This window comes from Psittacula echo, assembly GCF_963264785.1.
Source record: "Psittacula echo genome assembly, chromosome: 6".
Lineage (NCBI taxonomy): Eukaryota > Metazoa > Chordata > Aves > Psittaciformes > Psittacidae > Psittacula > Psittacula echo.
The window spans coordinates 14,789,283-14,807,165 of NC_137743.1; the positions used below are offsets into that span (position 1 = coordinate 14,789,283).

Sequence of the window (17,883 nt, forward strand, 5' to 3'; positions counted from 1 at the left end):
AAGTTGGTTCGGTTCATCATATGTTTTTGAGGCTACTTTGGAGTATTAAAGAGACTAAAAAGTTGGGTTTAAAGAAAACAAAAAAAAAAAAAAACCCACAAAAAGAAAGAAGAGGACAACTTTCAGGTACATACACCAGAGTCAAACACCACCATAGCTGTATCCGATAAATGCTCCAAGTGGCACAGACAGAAAGAACTTGAGCAAAAAGAAACCTCTCATCATGTAAAACAACGCTGTTGCACCCCAGCCTGCCTACTACCCAATGGGCTTCAGAAAAACCACCCCTTCAGATACTTCCCAGTTTTAAAGTTTTAACATCTGACCAGAAAAGTCCTGTAAAAGACCAAGGAAAAAAGACACTTGGCTTTGCAGAGGGAGCACATTAGACTGAGGGAAATCCTGTTAGGCAGAAAAACCCCAACAGTGCAAAGCAGTGGGTGTCTGATTACTCAGGGGTGATGCAAAGAAGAACATGGGAATTGCTCTGGGGACTGCCAGCCTGGGAGGCGGCAGCTGACATGAGTAAAGCAAAGCAGTGAGACACATCAGATGTAGGAGGACTGGGGACTGTGCAAAGCAATGGAGTGAGAGAGCTCACACTAAATAGAAAATGCCTGCATCTAGGTATTGTGAACAGGTATTGCCCTGAGAGATCAAGAAACATGATAGTCTGTCCCATTACAAGGCTTATTTTTACATCATCTTCTTGTAAGTAAGGCTTACTTACATCATCTTCTTGGGATTAACCTGGTGTCTATGATTAGCCAGAAGATCTTAGCCTGAGAAAGTTCTTATTCAAACGAGACAAGCAATAAACAAATTTGTACTAAAATAAAACTAGAACTTGTTCACTTGCTGCAACATCATATGGTTTCCTTCTATACAGGGCAAGGAATGGTTGGTAACAGTAACAGCACACAGCTGTTTGCTGAAGGGCATGAAGCTATATGGAGAAAAAAACAAAACAAAAAAATCCAACTCTTCTGTAACATCTAAGGGGCCTCTGGAAGTCTCTCGTCCAGCCTCCTATTTAAGTGGAGCCATCACCAGTGATGATCAGGGCTGTTGTAGCTTTCAGGAGCTAAGTCCTGAGCCTTTTAAGAGATTGAGATCCACCACCTCTCAGAAATTGTTACCTGTCCTTTGCCACCCTCCTTGTGAGCAAATTTTTCCTGAAGCCCTTCCAGAACCTCTCACACCACAATTCAGAGCTGTAGCCCCTTGTTGTATTATGTAGGGCTTGACCCCAGTCTTGCAACTAACCTCTCAATAGTTGTACGCTCTTGTCAGATCACCCAGCACCCTCTCTTCACAGGCTAACCCTGCCCTGCTCCCTCAGCTCTCTTCATAGCTCACATGCCCTAGGACCCTGACTACCCTGGACACTCTCCAGTTTTTCAGCATCTCTTAAGCCAGAAGGCTTAAACCAAGACGTAGTGTTTTAAGTGTAGCATCCCCAGTGTAATGCCAAAGAGGTTATAACTTCCCTCAATCTTCTGGTCATGCTCTTCCTAAGATAACCCAGCACATGGGTTGCCTATTGCATGATGAGCGTACAGTTGGCTTGTCCTCAATTTCATATTCAAAGAAAGAAGTCAATTTATGGTTCATACACTGGGTTTTTAAACAATGTAAATTGAGAGCTAAACACCCAGAGGCTAGAATCCATTAACATATATTTGAGCAGTGCCTTTAAAGAGTCATGGTACATAGAAAGTCAAAACCAGCATGGATAATACTGGAGGCCCTTAAAAGTTCATGTCAGACTGATGCATGGGCACAACCACTCTCTCCAATCTAAAAACAGTTCATTGGCTTTGAGTTCAGAAACACAAGACTGCATTAGTGCAGGAACCAAACAAGGAAAGTCTCTGCCCTGAGTGCCAGCTTAGTCACAGAGAAGTTTGTCCTAAAGTAGCCTACCAAATCCCACTTCACTCTGCAGACTTCCTCTCACCCACGAAAAGGGCAAGAAAAACAAGCAAGAGAGGCTGCTTAATGTGCAAATAGAAGGCAGTGAAACTACTCTATTAAAAGACCGTTATGAGAATCTACATTGGAGCAGAAAATTTAAAAAGGGGTGTAATATGTAAGATAAGTATCTAAACACCTAATAAGTATGTAAGTATCTAATATATAAAAGGGAGGCTTTAGATTCAGATTTTTTTCATCAGACCTTGCAGTTAATACATAGAAAATGTGAGCATGAATTCATTACTGCATGGTCAGTATCAAAAAGCTACCGCACAATACAATTTAGGCAGGATGGGAACCTCAAACAACAGCAAAAAATATTACATTTACTTGGATTCAGACGCTTAAGAGCAGCAAAATATCAAGATAGAAAGGTGAGCCCAAATCTGGATGTCAACCAGGGAAGACAGCTACACAGCAAAGGTTATAAAAAATATGCTTGGGTTGTTTTAAACTGCAAGAAGAGAAACCCCCAAGATGACGAGAAGCAATAACCTGTGCTGGAATTTGTCTCTATCAGTCAATATCTAGGAAAACAAAACAAAACAAAACAAACCCACAAGAGTCACCACTGCCTCAGAGATTTGTCACTGAGGTTAGCAGAGCAATCCTGGTTTTAACCAGCAACAGAATCAGGAGTTACTGACCAACTTATTAACTACTAGAACAAGCACCAAACGATAGAACAAGCACCAAATGTTACAAATTCAATAATCATTGATTTGGAAGGTACTTTACTTGTAAAGGACCTCAAACTAGGTTAAAAAAACGTTCTTCAAATATTTTCATTCATATCTTGTGATTCTGGAGAGTGCTTTCCAATGCACTCAACCATTCTCTGGGTCTTCACGTGCTCAGACCAGAACTAATATTCAATCTACTGGTATGAACGAAACCCACAAAGGGTAGTTGCAAGAGGATGTTTTGTAGGTTCCCTGGTTCCCAGTTTTCTGGCATGTCTCCATCAGCATTAATGATTCCCAATTGTTAATTCCCTAGCCCTCCCAGCCTTGGCATCCCTTATCCCATTTTCTCATCCCAGCAACTTCTTGTTTACACACGCTGCTGCTCAACTGCAGAGACCATAGGAACACATTTGCTTGTGAATGAACTGCAACTTTTTCTGAAGTTATTCTCAGCCATTAGGCTGAGAAGTGACACCTTATCAAGACAGGTGCTCCTCAGCCATTTCACTATAACATTTCCTTACTGAGAGAAGGTGAAATCCACAACACAGAAGAGCAACAGTCACTGGGCAGGCTTCCTATGGTTACTAACTGTTGTGTATCTTCAGCTTTTCAGTGCTACGGATTTGGTGTTACCCGAACAGCAGTTGGGTTTTGTCCCCAGCAAGCTGGGCTGATAGAAGGAACACACTCTTTTGGGTTCTCAGACAAAGATAATGCCCAAGATTTGACAGAGCGCTGATGAGACAAGTGTTGCACCATGTAACAGATGTTGCCCTTCAGAACAAGGGCAGGAAAAAAGCGAGGCAGCATACTTAACCCTGCAGTACCTGACTGGAAGACGTATCTGGCTAAGCCTTGCATTAACTCGGCTGGCCAAGTAGGTGGTGCTGACTCTCCCGTTTCTCTCTTTAGGCGAAATGTCAGCTCAAATCCAAAACCACTTGGTCCATCTGTTCCTGTAAACCTGGAGGGAATGAAAAACAGAAAGTCACGACATATTCCTTGTAACCAGAGCAGGCTTCAAGATTAGGACCATGGAAAAATGATGAGTGTTCTCATAGAAAAGATAAGTTTCGTAATTCTCTTATTTCAGTCTACTCTGGCCCGAATGGCAAAACATCGTTAGGTTAGCTGATGTAATACAATTTCAAAGATAACTATCATTGTAGTGTTTTCAGTCAAAATAATGGAGCCTCGGAAACATGACTTCTTTCCTCGGACGCGTGGGATTTGCAGCACCCCCGAATTTGTTTTTAAAACTTCATTGTAAGTTTTGCACTGATAGCTAAATGGGAACAGCAAAGAAAGTGTGTAACAGAAAATAATGTTACTCCACCCTTGTGAATTCAATTTTCTATACATTGAGAAGTGAGATGCAACTGAAGTATTACATAGTAAGTTTCTGGGTTGAAACACCTGAGTATTTTGATGTATAACACATTTCTGTGTTGCAGATGGTCAGCAAGGGAGAAGAAAACAAGAGGATACAGGCAGAAAGTTATTAATGTCTCATACAATGCAGTAATTCTTATTTTGTTCCAATACGTGCCTGCATACATTCTCCTTGTCTATAGAAGAGAACAAAAAGCATTGAATAGGACAACTACTCTTCAAGAAGCAGTAGTTTGGCCATTTCCCCATTTGACATAAATAGGTGCCAGTTTATTTGGTTTGGTCAGATAGTGTCTACCCAAGAGCGTAAAGGCATAATCAAAGTATCAAGGCTATAGCACAATAGAGTAAATAGAGGATACCCCAAAATACTCTTTACTTCAACAAAATTAGTCCTCCAAAATCCTTTTATATAAACACATATACACACACAAAAGGGAAATTTCCTGTTCCAAGTCTCCAACAACTCAAATTGCCACATTTGCCTGTGGAAAATGAGCAACCTCATAGCTTGAGAAACTGAAAGCAAGTTGGGGATATCTGTGCCTTTTTTGCCCCTGCTATCACATACCTTGCTTGTTTGCTGTGGATATTCCACAAAGGCAGAGGAAAGAAAGAAGGATTTACTCTGAGCATAAAGACATCTCACAGAAGCTTTCACAAACCAGTATCATTTTGCCAGTTCAAATCTCCAACACCTGCAGCCATTGGCAAATTCTCTGGAGAAACTTTGCGAATGTCTTGGATGCTGGTACCTTGCTGGCACATATGAAAGTCACAATGCACAAAGCCTTAACATTGTACTGTGTCTTAAACCAGTGAAACAGAGCAGTAGGGATAGTAATGACAGCATTTTCCATTGGAAAAGCAAAGCTCAGCAGCAATGTAGTGACCGGCTCCAAGTGCTGGAAGGGTTGTTCCAATAGTTCCAAAAGACTTTGAAACAGAAATGCTTTATGGTGACTCTACCTAATGACGTGTTAAAACTGATCAGACTTAAGCATTGATACCACTCCATCATCATGCAATGTAACTTCATTTGAGGATTTTTCAAAGAAAGTTTGATGTTATGAAAGTAGTTAAGAAATGTACCCAAGGACAGAGCTAGACTATGAGACAGTCCAGAGAGATAACAGCAATTACAGTACTGAATACAATGCTGAACCCTGCAATTTTGAGTGAAAGTTTCTTTTAAACGCCACTAAAATACTGAAAAGAATAAAAGTCTCTGACTGAAACCAAGGGAGTACATATTGAAAGTCAGACAGACATCTGCAAGAAAAGGTAATAAGCAATATAGCAAATAAAGTCTTTATTTCATTAGTATAAATTCAATGTCCATTTTTGTTTATCTCCACATTCTGCTCAGCAAAGAATTTGAGAATTACATACTATTGAATCAAACTCTCCATGAACAGAGCAGAATGGTCAAACAGTACACATAAAACCTCTGTTGGGAAAGAAGTGCAGCTTTAAGCAACAAGCCAAATAATTACACTTGGTTCTTAAAGCAAGTGCTTACTAAATAACCAGCCAGCCAGGGAGTGGAATCTGGATATGCAGTGAAACCCACATTCTACAATCACACATGCCCTGCCAGGCTGGACAGAGCCTTGGGTGACATGGTTTAGCGTGAGGTGTCCCTGTTCATGGCAGTGGGGTTGGAACTGGATGATCTTAAGGTCCTTTCCAACCCTAACTATTCTATGATTCTATGCAGGTCTACCGAAAAGACTGACACAGGATGGTGATAGCCTCACAAATGCAAAGTTGTACTTTGCACATTCAGCACCCCTGTAGCGTTTTATTAGTTTCACATATCAGTTAGCAAAGGAAAACCAGAAATATTTCTTAAAGGGAGAAACAAAAACGCTTCAAAGTGGGTAGTTTTCAAGGACTGATTCCAGGAAAAAGCATACAGCAGAAACTGAAACACATTATGAACGGGTCAATTTTAAGAAAGATCAAAGTTAACAAAAAGCCTTCGAGCTGATCTTTCACAGTTTAAATTTTGGAAAGTAAGATGGCTCCCTATTGAATTTCCTCCTTTCAAGGCCCATTCTGAAATAACATAGTTTTACTTCTAATATGCATTAAACTAGAGTTTAGTGGGGGTTTTCTGAACTCCACAGATCCCTCCACTTCCCAGAAATAACTGTTAAAGAAAACACAATACATGCTTTATATTGATTCACACACAAGTTAGAGGGTAACAGAAGTGTTCAGGTGATTATCCGTAAAATGTAAAGCAAGGTGAGCATTTAGGAGAACATTGGTCAACAACATATCAGTAGTCGCAAAGCAGTAAAACTGAGAGGCAATGTTTCTTACATGATTTTTTTTTATATGGTAATAAAAGAGACTCTAATACAGAGAAGATCTACTAGAAAATAAATAGAATTAAAGGTAAAGAGAAGTTACCTCCCTTGAAAGACTTAAAAAATCCCCCACCACTCAAGAATCTAAACACATCTTCTAAAACCGCTAAAAACCGCAACACACAATGCTTAAACTCTCAAATTCTTTAATTAAAAGTTAAATTTAAGAAAAGTCCTATCTGCATGTAAGACATTTGTAATTAAAGATTAGATTTCAAATGGGTTTTCTAATAGTTAATGGTCCCAGGTTGCTGAAAACACACAGCTTTGTCACAGTGAAAATTATACATGCAATTCACCTGCATTGTGCAGCTGTTCCAAGGTAACAGTCTATAAAGTAAAAGTCTGATCTGTTTAATTTTAGGTTGGCAATTTGGTTTTGAAGAAATTGTGACACATGTGGCTTTAAAAGCCTGTGATTATTTTAGAAATCCTTTATATTTAATTCAGGCAAGTTCTTCATAAGAAGAAATGCTAATATTCAGAGTCTAATTAGATATTTTCACTTAGCATTTTTGCCAAAGATTTTGCTTTTATTCTTAAGAAGTCTTGAATTAGAAAATAAGTTGAATGAAGTGTCAATAGGTGCCATAAAATTTCTTTCAATGAACAACAGACCATAATCCAATGTACACGAGAATGGAGGTAGATGTGCACTTTCAGAACTAAACAAACTATAACCATGCCACATGCTTCTGACCCTTGGTCTAACAGAAATCACAGAGAAGAATCCAGTACTGAGTTATACAGCTTGCCTTCTCCTACAGAAGTCTTTTCAGTAGGGAGTAAGTGCTTACACTGCCCTGGACTCCAAAATTTGGGAGGATCATTCCCCCAGATAATCTGTGCTCATTTTTTTCAAGGTTTTACCAACAAGACAAAATATGCACCTATCATAATCAAGAAATCCACCCATAATCAGGGAACTAATAAAATGAGACTCCCCATAAACAAGTTAATTTACACCAAGATGATCCATTGCTTCAATATGGACACACTGAATTCCCATGGCAGCCGCCTCCTTGTAGGGTACGTCCCCACTGCTTAATTGTTATCTTAGGAGGATGCCAAGGAACTGGACAAAAAAGTATCACACCTTGCAGGCTTGTTGATGTTCAAACTCACTCTCCTTCCCAAATGTTCCCAATTTTCACTGAACTTCCAGAAAACTTTCAGAAAATCCAATCCCTGTCAACCAACACATTAAAAACTCCTATAGTTCTGGAAGAGACAGATGGAACAAACCTCATTTCCGCAGAAAACTCTGTGAAGGTATGAGGATAACCCAGAGGTGGAAGAAATCCTGCTAAAGCACACAGAGACAAGGTTTGCTCATGATCCACTACCTGAACTAACTTGCTCCTTTCAACTGGGCAGCAAAGCCTCTGCAGCAGGTTACCCTGACCCTGACTCTTGTCAACTGCAGAAGTAACGCTTTTATTGTACACTTTTTGTTTTACAGAAGCCAGATTCTGGCACAATTATTAGAAGTAGGTTTCTCTGTAAGCAAGGGAGGTGGCGACTGCGGTGGTGGGGTTTTTTGGCTGAGGTTTAGTTGTTCGCTTTGGTGTTGTTTTGTTTGGCTTTTTTTAAATCTGAAGGTGACCAATTCAGACTATAGCCAATACAGAACAAAGGCTTTGGAGCTCAGTTCAGCATCTCAACACTGACGTGCTTTACAGGTCATTTCTTCAGCAAAACAATTACAATCCAGTAATCCAAAAGAGCCTCAGCTTTACAGTAAGACAATGATCAGAGAATGGAGTGTATACAGGAAGGAAACCTCAAAGTCAGTATTCTGTATCTGTGCATAGCGTCAGGAACATAAACTTAAGTGCTGCAACACAGCAGTAAGTTTCTTTACTGACAGACCCAAGTATTTCACATATGCCTTGCTTTCGCTGAACCCTACAGTTTGGAGTGAAAGTTTCTTTTAAACACCCCTAAAATACTAAGAAGGAAAACAAATACATTTATGTTTTGCCCCTAAACTGAAGATACTAACTATAAAAAGACAGCATGGACAGTATTGTGCCTGCCACTGCTTTGCCCCCTCCAACACAAGGGCACATCACCTTTATAGCCAAGCCAACTGCAAAGCAGCTGGGTAAGTTTTCACAAAAAACAAACACTGATGGAGAAATTCTTGGCTTGCTGCATGCCCACACATCAGATAGTTTTATATTATGACCACAGCAGTAATGGAAGGCTCTGGTATCTGCCAAGTCAAATCCAACTCTATATTTAATATTAAAACCTTATTTTGTCGCATGAACAAAAATAAACCTTTTGAAAGCCAAGGTCATGTATCACATGCCATTCTTTGGGTTAAAACTCCCTTTATCTGTATAGCAAATCAGCTCAGCAGAAGAGACCACATCTCAGCAATGCACATATGCTGAAGGAGCCTAGCTTGCTCCTTAATGAGGTAAGAGTTTCACTGATCATGATATTTAGTTCCAGCAAAAGAATCCAAAGAAATAGAGGCCCCTTTATTTACAGAGCCATGCGGCCCAGGCCCCCTGAGCTCCCCACCACCCTGTGCTCTGCCAGGCTCTCTCCTGAAACCACACACAGAGAACTGAAAAGCTGCTCTCTGCAGCAGAGTACCCAGGGCATTTTTCACATCAAATAACCCAGCTTAAGAGGATCAAAAGCCAAAATAGCCCTTTGCTTTAAAAGCAGCTCTGAAAACCAGAGGCTTTTCAGTTTAAATCAAAGCTGTTTGCCAAAGCATTTTCATTCTCACTTTTGCAAGGAATGAGAGATTTGCTCCACTGCAGTGCAGAATGGCTGTGTTTCTGAAATTGTGCTTTTGAAAGCAACACAGTGCTAGACAAGGAGCAGAGTGTGCTAGGTGCTTTTTTTTTTGAGAGAGAGAGTTTTAAAGTATATGTATAAATATATTAGGTGAACCACCCCTGAAAATGGGAGTTTATGTAGGGAAACACAGGCCCTTCATTACGATTATTTCAGCCAGGGAACAAGAAGAAAGCTCTTTCAGGGTATTTTGGGATAGTTGGGACTGCCCTTTCAGAAGCCACAGCTCCACTCCCAGCAGCTCCAGGGAGATAAACCAGGTCTCTCCTGGGAATCTCACAGTACTCTGAACCCACTTGCCCCAGCTTCAGTTTCCAGCCTCATTGCCACGGCTTTAGCAAAGCCACTTCATGTGCCTTTTGATCCAACTCCCTAATTGCATTTCCCCACATCTCCTACAAGGACAAAGCTTCCTGCTCTGCCACTGGTGAGCTACTCTGACACTGTTCTGAAGGCTGCAGAAATACAGTTATCACAACCTGATACCATCTGCCAGGACTTGTGCAAGGCATGTGACACTGTCCCGCACATCCTTGTTTCTAACTGGAGAGGCATGGAATTGAGGGCTGGACCGCTTGGTGCACCCCACCCCTCAAAAAAACCCCTGTCAATCCATAGCTTTCAGTACCTCCAGATCAGGCTATCAGGGTGTTTGAGAAGTTCGAGAAGGTGGTTAAACCAAGCTAATGGGCAGTGCCCATCACTCTGCTTGATGAGACCAAAGTACTTCAAGGCCCAACTCTCAAGAGTGTTTTAAGACTGCATAGCTAGTAACCATCCCAGATTTTCCTATTAGCTAACAAAGATATTACTATCAGCAACCTAGATGATGTGTTTAACAAAAAGCTGACTTCACAGGTCCTTCCTGAGAAAAATCAGGACACATATCATTCCACTGCCCACATCTGCTTACAAACAAGCAACACAAAGGGTGAGCTCTTGTCTAAAACCCAGAGAGAAGCCTTCTAAAACCCAAAAGAGAAGACTTCAGCAAGCTGTCACAGCCATTGAGTTGAACACCTTGGTGCCTCCATTACCCGAGAAAGACATCATGCAAGAGCTGATGTGCCCCAAACCAGACTATGCTGAGAATCAGTCTTGCGAATTCAAGCTCCTGGTCCATTATTCTATGCCTTCCCACTATAACCAAAGGACTCAGATTCTAGAGCTTCAGAAGAAAAGAAAAAGAAAAAAAGTGACCCTATCTGGTTCTTCGAGCATCTTGCCTAACAGGAAATGGTTGTTTTTAGTGCAGCGGTCAAACAATATGAAAGTCTCATCTGAGAGCCCTGATGGCATGCTGGGACGCTCCTGTGAAACAATTTCGTAATAGGCACAAAACCCACCCTACATTAAAGGCTTAAAAAGGATCCAGAAAAGTTATTTCAGCCAAAACCCACCTGCTCACTCACATATTCTCCTGGATTGTCTCCTGGCACTGAACAAAAGCATCAACTTTAAAGAAAAATGCATTAAAACATCTGAGAGAAGCAGGGGGTGGTTATCTGGTTGTCAGATGGTTACCTCTTCAGAGCGCTCGACAGGAAATTCCATGAGCTTTCACCATCCCAAACCTGCACACAAGATCTTAGTGGACTCCTTCCTAGCTTGATTTAAGGAAGAGCTTCATGCATAAACAGGGCAATACAAATGTAAAAAGAACACACGCTCAGAGATTTCTGTTCGTGTAAAATCAAGACCAGAAAGTGAGCGACACATGATGCTTGAGACATTGGTCTATGACTATGCCCAAAGCTGTTGCTTGGAGCTTGCTCTTGCAGTACATCATATCAAATGTCTAAGCCGTCAACCAAATGGAAAACCTTTCTATAAACAGCAACTTAAGTTGTTTTTTAGAGAATTATTCCAACATCTAAGCCCAAACAGATGCAGAGGCACTCAGTCTCAGGCAGTATGTCAGCTTTCCAAAATACTCATGTAGGATAAGCTTAAAAAACTTGCACTGAAATAGATCTGTTGCAAGTCAATTTGTGCTGCCAGTATAAAAAACAGAGATGTTCTTCACTGAGCTACCATCCAGCAAGTAAAGTGCTGTTATGGGGCACAGGGGGAAAGAGCAGACTTCAGTTTAAGTTTCACTCACACATACACAACACCAATTTCACACATGTTACTATTCAGCTTCTTCAAAACTCAGCTAGGACAATCCTGCCCCTGAAGCCCAGAAAGTCACAGTTCAGGTTTTGTTTTTTAAAAAGGTTTCTATAAACCTGCTGTTCTATGATTCTATGAAATAATGAACATTGATACAACAGATGAACTGATTTTTCCTCTAAACCTTCGGACTACAGAGTCATTAACCTTACTCCTTACTCTGCAGACACAACTGTCTTGTGAGAGATAGTGTCACTTGAACTACACAAGAACTGCATGGGAATTGTTGTATGTATTTGTAAACCTGACAGATTGACCACTTTTTAGACACCCAAATCAGTCAGACACGTGAGAAGCACTTGGTACACAGCTGCCTCCATCACATGAGGAAAGGCTGGGTGCTGGTTTGCTGAGCCTCAATAAAAGAAGGCTAATAGGAAGGGGGGATCTTATTGCTTAATAACCTATTGGGAAGGCAAAGGGAAGACAGAGACAGACCTTTCTCAGAGACGCACAGCAAAATGGCAATGAACGATTCCAGTTACATGTATCTGGAAATCTTTTTCAGATGATCAAACTCTGGAACAGGATCAGGGAGGCTGCAGAAGTTGGCCCTCCGAGCAGGCATCAACTAGAAACTCTCAGAGGTCCCTTCAAACTCAAGTGATGAAGCATCACAGACAAGAGATAAACTTTTACTACTGGTACCCTGTGTCCAAAACCAAGTTGGCAGGACCCACAGCTGATAATTTTAGGAACACATGAGTTAAATTCATTTTGACAGAAGCAGTTACTATACTCAGCTCTGGCCCAGCCACATGGGGAAACAGCTCCTGAACTATGCTCCTCCAGCCTAGAATGTAAAAGTCAACTACCATCAGTTTTCAGGACATTTTAATGTGCTGGGCTGCAAATTAAGGCAATCTAACGGTTGATTCTTTGAGGTTCAGCTGTCCATGCCATGAAAGCAGTACCATCTGGAAGAAGTATAGGATCCCACTTAGCTGCTGGAGGTTAATCACTTTGAGCTCTAGAGGCTTGGGAGCATTATTGTCTTATTATGGAGAGTGCCAGCATAGTCATACATATAAGAATAGTGCACACTGATTAAAGGCAAAAGGCTGTAATGGCCCTGTTGGTGCCAAAGGCATCTATCTGCTTCATTATTAAGTCACTAAACTTTAGGAGACTTAAAATCCTAACCCAGCATCTGGGTGACCTAAGTTTGAATCTCTTGTCTGCTATAATCTTCCCATCCTCCTCAACAAGTTACTTCAGAATTTGATTCCCATATGTAAATTAAAGACATTTTCCTGCTTCAAAGAGTAATGTGACACACTCATCATATATAGGAAATGCTGATATACTCCAACTATCAAGGTCACAAAAGCTGGGAAATGAACTCCACATTCGGCACAGCATGGACAAATATTGCGCACGGGAAATGACTGAAACAACAAACTATGAAACAGGAGGTTACATGGGATGTGTCACTCTCCACCCCAGCAAAAGATGTCCACATGAGGGCAGTTTACGTTTAATTTTCTCTGTTTTATGGTGCATGGATACAGCTATACCAGTAGGTGATGGTTTGATCTCCCACTACAGTCATAAATAAACTGACAGGACCAAACCATTTCATCTTCATGATTCCCAAAACACATACTTAAAAATTAAACAAACTACCTGAAATCAAGTGACAGAGGACTGGCCATGATTTTCAGCTCAAGGGCTCACACAGTTCTCCATGGAGTCACCCAGGCTTCCCATCTCACAGACAGCAGAACCCATCTCACTCTGAAAGCACCTGGCAGCAGGCTGCAAGCATAGCCACCACTGCAAGTGAGGCTGCGCTTCATGGCTCCTCAGGGAAAGGGCAAGCAGTCTCACTGCGACGGCCTGGGGAAGCTGGAGCACAGCTGCATCATCTTAATACCCACTGAAAGGATCTGGAAAGAATAGCTAGGAGTACAATAAGGATTTGTTATTGCACTCACAGAACAAGGGGCAGGGAACTAGTGAAAAATCCCACAACTTATCAAGATTTGTACTTCAACATTTTACCTAAGCTGTCTATTTATGCTGCACTTCAGAACTACTTATCTTTCATTTCTACAAGGTCCAGTACAACAGTGCTCTCATTTGGCCTGAGCTGGAGGTGACTCCACAAATGAAGCACACAGTCACTGTGCTATACAGTGCACCAGTGAAGACGACAACCTTCCATCAGCACACAGACCCCACTTCACAATGGGACAGAATCCTTAGCTCTCATACGCTGCTTTTTGTGTAGCCAGCAGGGAATGATAACACACCCCCAAACTTCACCAAAGGGCTCAGCTGCAACCTCACCAGCCAACAGAACATAAGCAAAGGGCCAGTTTGAGCCAGCATGGAAGGACAGTATTGCTGTGTTGGTGAGCATCTGGGATCAGGGCACCAAGTTTCCTTGCAGTGCCTGCTGGCTCCTTCCTAGCTCCTGCTGTGGAAAGTTCTGCAGCTGCTGGGAGGAACCCATTCGCATAACAAAAGCAGCTTTCAAAAGCAGTATGGGAGGGTGGAAAGAATACGAGAAAAACCCAAAGCCAGAGGCTACACTGACAGCTACAGTTAGTTTTTTACAGCATTGCCTAGAATCCTCAAGCGAGGATCAGAGCTCCAACATGTTACACAGAATATAAACACTGGTGTCTCCCATTACTTTCCTGCTGGCTAAAGAACATATGCTAAAAGAAAATATGCTAAAAGAAAATGCAAGAAATCTTCAGCACACCCTCAAGCACATTTAGAATATACAATTCATACAATTAAGTTCTTAGCTGTACAATAAGTGAGCTTGAGGCATAAAAGGTATTTTGGAGCTTTTAGAAGCCTTATCCAAATCCAGCAGATTTCAAGCAGGGTTTATGCACCCAAGTATCCTGCTGGATCTGGGATTCAATCCCTGATCTTTCACTTCATTAGCTGTAGAAATCAGGACAATACTTCCTTACTTGCAGAGCTGTTACATAGTCTCATTTAATTGTAAAGGGCACACTCAAAAACATACCAATGAGCACCATAAGAGATCTTCATCAATTAAACAGGCAGAGAAAGGCCCTGGGAGCTTAAGCTGTAATTCCAGGGAAAAGAAAGCACCAGGCTGCTTGTGAAAGACTCCTGAAAGGGAAACATGAGACAGCTGCAATGAGAAGTATACTATATATTTTTTAATCTGCCTTTAAGTGTTAAGCTTCTCCTGCAAGACTGTCGTTCCTTTGAAGCACTGCAAACTTCCAGAAGTAGGAATCATAGACTGATATTTTTGATCTATAGAAATAAACACCTGGCTTGTGAATGTTACACAGGCTCCATCGCTGTAAGACAAGATCCAATAGGATAAAATCAATCTTAGCCTCCTTAAATCAAACAAAGGAGGAAAGGAAGCATCCTTCCCCACTTCCTTTCAGTGGGTCCATGCTTAACCCTAAGGATTTTAATAGTGGCAAAATAGTTTTGCCTTTCAGCCAAACCATTTTGGTCATGGAAACTGCAAAATGGCTCAGCTCCTCGTACAAACAGGAGTAAAAGTTGGGAGAGATGTCAACTCACTGCACCAGAAAGTAAGCAGTACCGAAATGTGCTTAAGTACAAACATGCTCCTCACGTTCCTATCACTTTAGGAAGAATAGCCGACCCAGTAAAACAGAGTTCAGAGTACAGCTCATCACAGCAACTCTGCTATAGCAAATCTCCCATCCATCTCTGAACACTAAATTCTTTGCTTTTCTGCTTAATGTTACTCTTCTGGGTAAAAAAGAATTCAAAGCTCAGAGATGTATTATTTTTGCGTAATAAAGTTATACATATGGATCCAACTTAGCTAGGAAATGTCAACTTAAGGCTTGTCTTCATGAGGAAATTTACTGTAACTAGTCTACCAGTATAATTATATTGCTGTAGTTCTACTGGTAAAATTCCCCTGTTGAGCCTTATTCATAACAACAGCTGCCTTTATGGTTTATTTTTGTCGACTATGCCAAAAAAGGCCCCTGCTCCAGAAAGGCCAGAACAATTCACAGGGGAGGAGGGGAGGCAGCTATGCCAGTGCAACTGGAGTGGTTGAAAGAATAACAGTATAGAAATAGTAACATTTCTCTATACTAACAAGTTATTTGCTACCAAAAATAATGATGTAAGAAAACTATGCTGTACATCGGATATTGTTGCAGGTGAGGTATGTGCCAGTTTTAGGCCACATTTCTTAGCTTTGGTGAAGTTTCCCCAGGCGAGACACTGCCCTACATCACCCCTCCACGTGCATCCATTTGTTGTCACCTTCTCCCAGGCTAATGCAGTGTATTTTCCAGGCACACTCTCTCCTCCATTCCCTCACAGGAGTGATGCCTCAGAGCCCAGGAACTGTCCTGTGCCCCTTGGACAGGGCACTGACCCTCCAACACAAGCGGGTGTTAAAGACTAGCCCCTCTGGTTTACAGTTTGCATCTCAGGGACCAGCGACAGCTGAAAAGCAAACAGCATTCTTTGCAAAAGGGATTTTAAAACAATTGCCCTTCACTTCGGCAGTGCAAGAATGCTGAGCTACACAAAACAATGAGGCCTCTGTGTGCCCATCCCCTCCTTTCCTTGTCTCTATCTTCTGGGTTTAAATCAGAGCTCCCCAAAAATGGCTGAGTCCCCCTTCACCTCCACCCTGTTTACATCCTGAAGAACACCACAGTTTTCTGGCCTCTTTTTTTGCCCCCTCAATTTGATGCTTTTTGTTCTTCAGAGCCCTTGCAAAATCTTCCTTTAAACCTCAGCCCTTTGTCAGGTGGTATCACATCTACCCAGCTTTGTCAAGTGATCAAAAAATGCCTCCCACCAGATGATCCATTCCTTGTTTACCATCCCTGGAGGCAGAGTGGCACTGAAGAGCCCTTAGCCACCCCTTTGTGCAAGGAAGGGAATACCATCTGAATGGGAGACCACCAAAGATCTACAGCCCTCTTTTGTTAGCCTGGTGTCACTGCCTATTGGGCCTCAATTCAAAATTGAGATGACAGTAGAGAGGCAGCCAAGTTAGGTAATCGCGGTGGAGTTTCCAGCTTAGGAGACAGAAATCCCAATAGCTCAAAATTTCAAATGAAATTGGTAATTTTGTCTCCAGTGGCGATTTGTGGTTACCAATTGTAACCACTGCTCCATCAAGAAACACAGACTTATTCTAGTCCTAGTCAAGAAGGCATGTTCCCAATGCTAAATCTGTGTTGAAGAGAAAAAGGGGATTAAGTATAATAAGGGCATTCATCTCTTCAAACATTCATTTTGTTAGTATCATTATTCCAGGCAGCAAAGGGATAAAAAAAGTCAACTCCTCTTTGATCTCACAGCTGGAATGGCCACACAGCTCAAAAAATGCTTTTACCTTCATGGCCCACCGAAAAAAAGAGAGCTCACTATCTTTTAATTCTTGCTTTTTAGAACATCCTAAATAGACCTTTATCACATAAAGCAATCTTTCACTGGAAGACTCAGCTCTGAGCCCCAGTTGCTCCTCTTCCTGGCAGGCTGAACTCACTGGGACAGCAGAGCCTGCGAGCTCTCCCATGTCATACAGCGCTAACCCAGCTGGGAGATGAGAGTAAGGAAGCCCAGTTGTGGGCCAGCTCCACTCCCGTATGCCAAGATCGTAACTGTCGAAGTTCTGCTGACAAAAAGAAATCATGAGTTTGACGAGTTCACAGTTTGAACACTTTGCTCTTTCCCCTGCATGGCAGCATGAGGCTCATCTTATCGAGATGCACATGCAGACCCTGCTACTGAGCGGGAAGCGAGGTTTGCCTTCAGTAACACTCACCTATAAACCTACTTCAAATCTTTTCCCCTTTTTTTTGATTGAAAACAGTCCTTCTTGTAAATTCAACTACTGTGCTGTAGCGTTACATGAATTTCCTTCAATGCTTCAAAACAAAAGATCCAAATCTAGCACAGTTCAAGTGTACTCTTGTCCCACAGCTTCCACATACAGACACAGACAGACCACAGCACAAAGCGGACTTCTCTCTGTAGGTGGCCTACATCTTTCATATTATTAACGGTGCTAACTACCTCCAACAAATGACATTTGGAAGCAAGTGCAGTCTGCCTGGGAGGAGGGAAAAAAGATTTCCCCGTGGTGACCATAGCTTCAAGGGAGGTCTGCCTCCAGCAGAGAAACACAAACCTTCGTCAGTCCTGGTACATTGCCTTGGTCCTTGGAGAGACACTTATCTCAACAGGGCACATAAATAGGCATGACACTTGGCTTAACTGGGTTTTTTTGCCTGGGAAAGAGGGAAATGAACCTTAGATGAACACTTCTGCATGTGCTTCTTTAAAATGTCCCCCCAGTGTTCTAACTCATTGGTCAAATTCAATCAAGTCCTTCAAAGGAAGAGTTTTTCCCTAAATACCACATTTCTATGAAGGCAGAAACAAACAGCAAGACAGAACAGAAGAATCTACAGGCACTCCAGTAAGCAAGTGTCAGT

General features: G+C 41.7%; 1 protein-coding gene across 3 annotated transcripts in view; it reads right to left on the bottom strand.

Moving 5' to 3' along the window:
• The window catches only part of SUFU (SUFU negative regulator of hedgehog signaling), a 95,643-nt gene that overhangs the window by 65,473 nt on the left and 12,287 nt on the right, over positions 1-17,883 (bottom strand). For all 3 annotated transcript variants that reach the window (XR_013957198.1, XM_080620931.1, XM_080620930.1), the window contains exon 3: positions 3,494-3,630. Coding sequence is in view for 2 of the 3 variants with exons in the window: in XM_080620931.1 (XP_080477057.1) it covers positions 3,494-3,630 (137 nt within the window). In the remaining variant the exon portion in view is untranslated. The remainder of the gene's footprint in view (positions 1-3,493; positions 3,631-17,883) is intronic.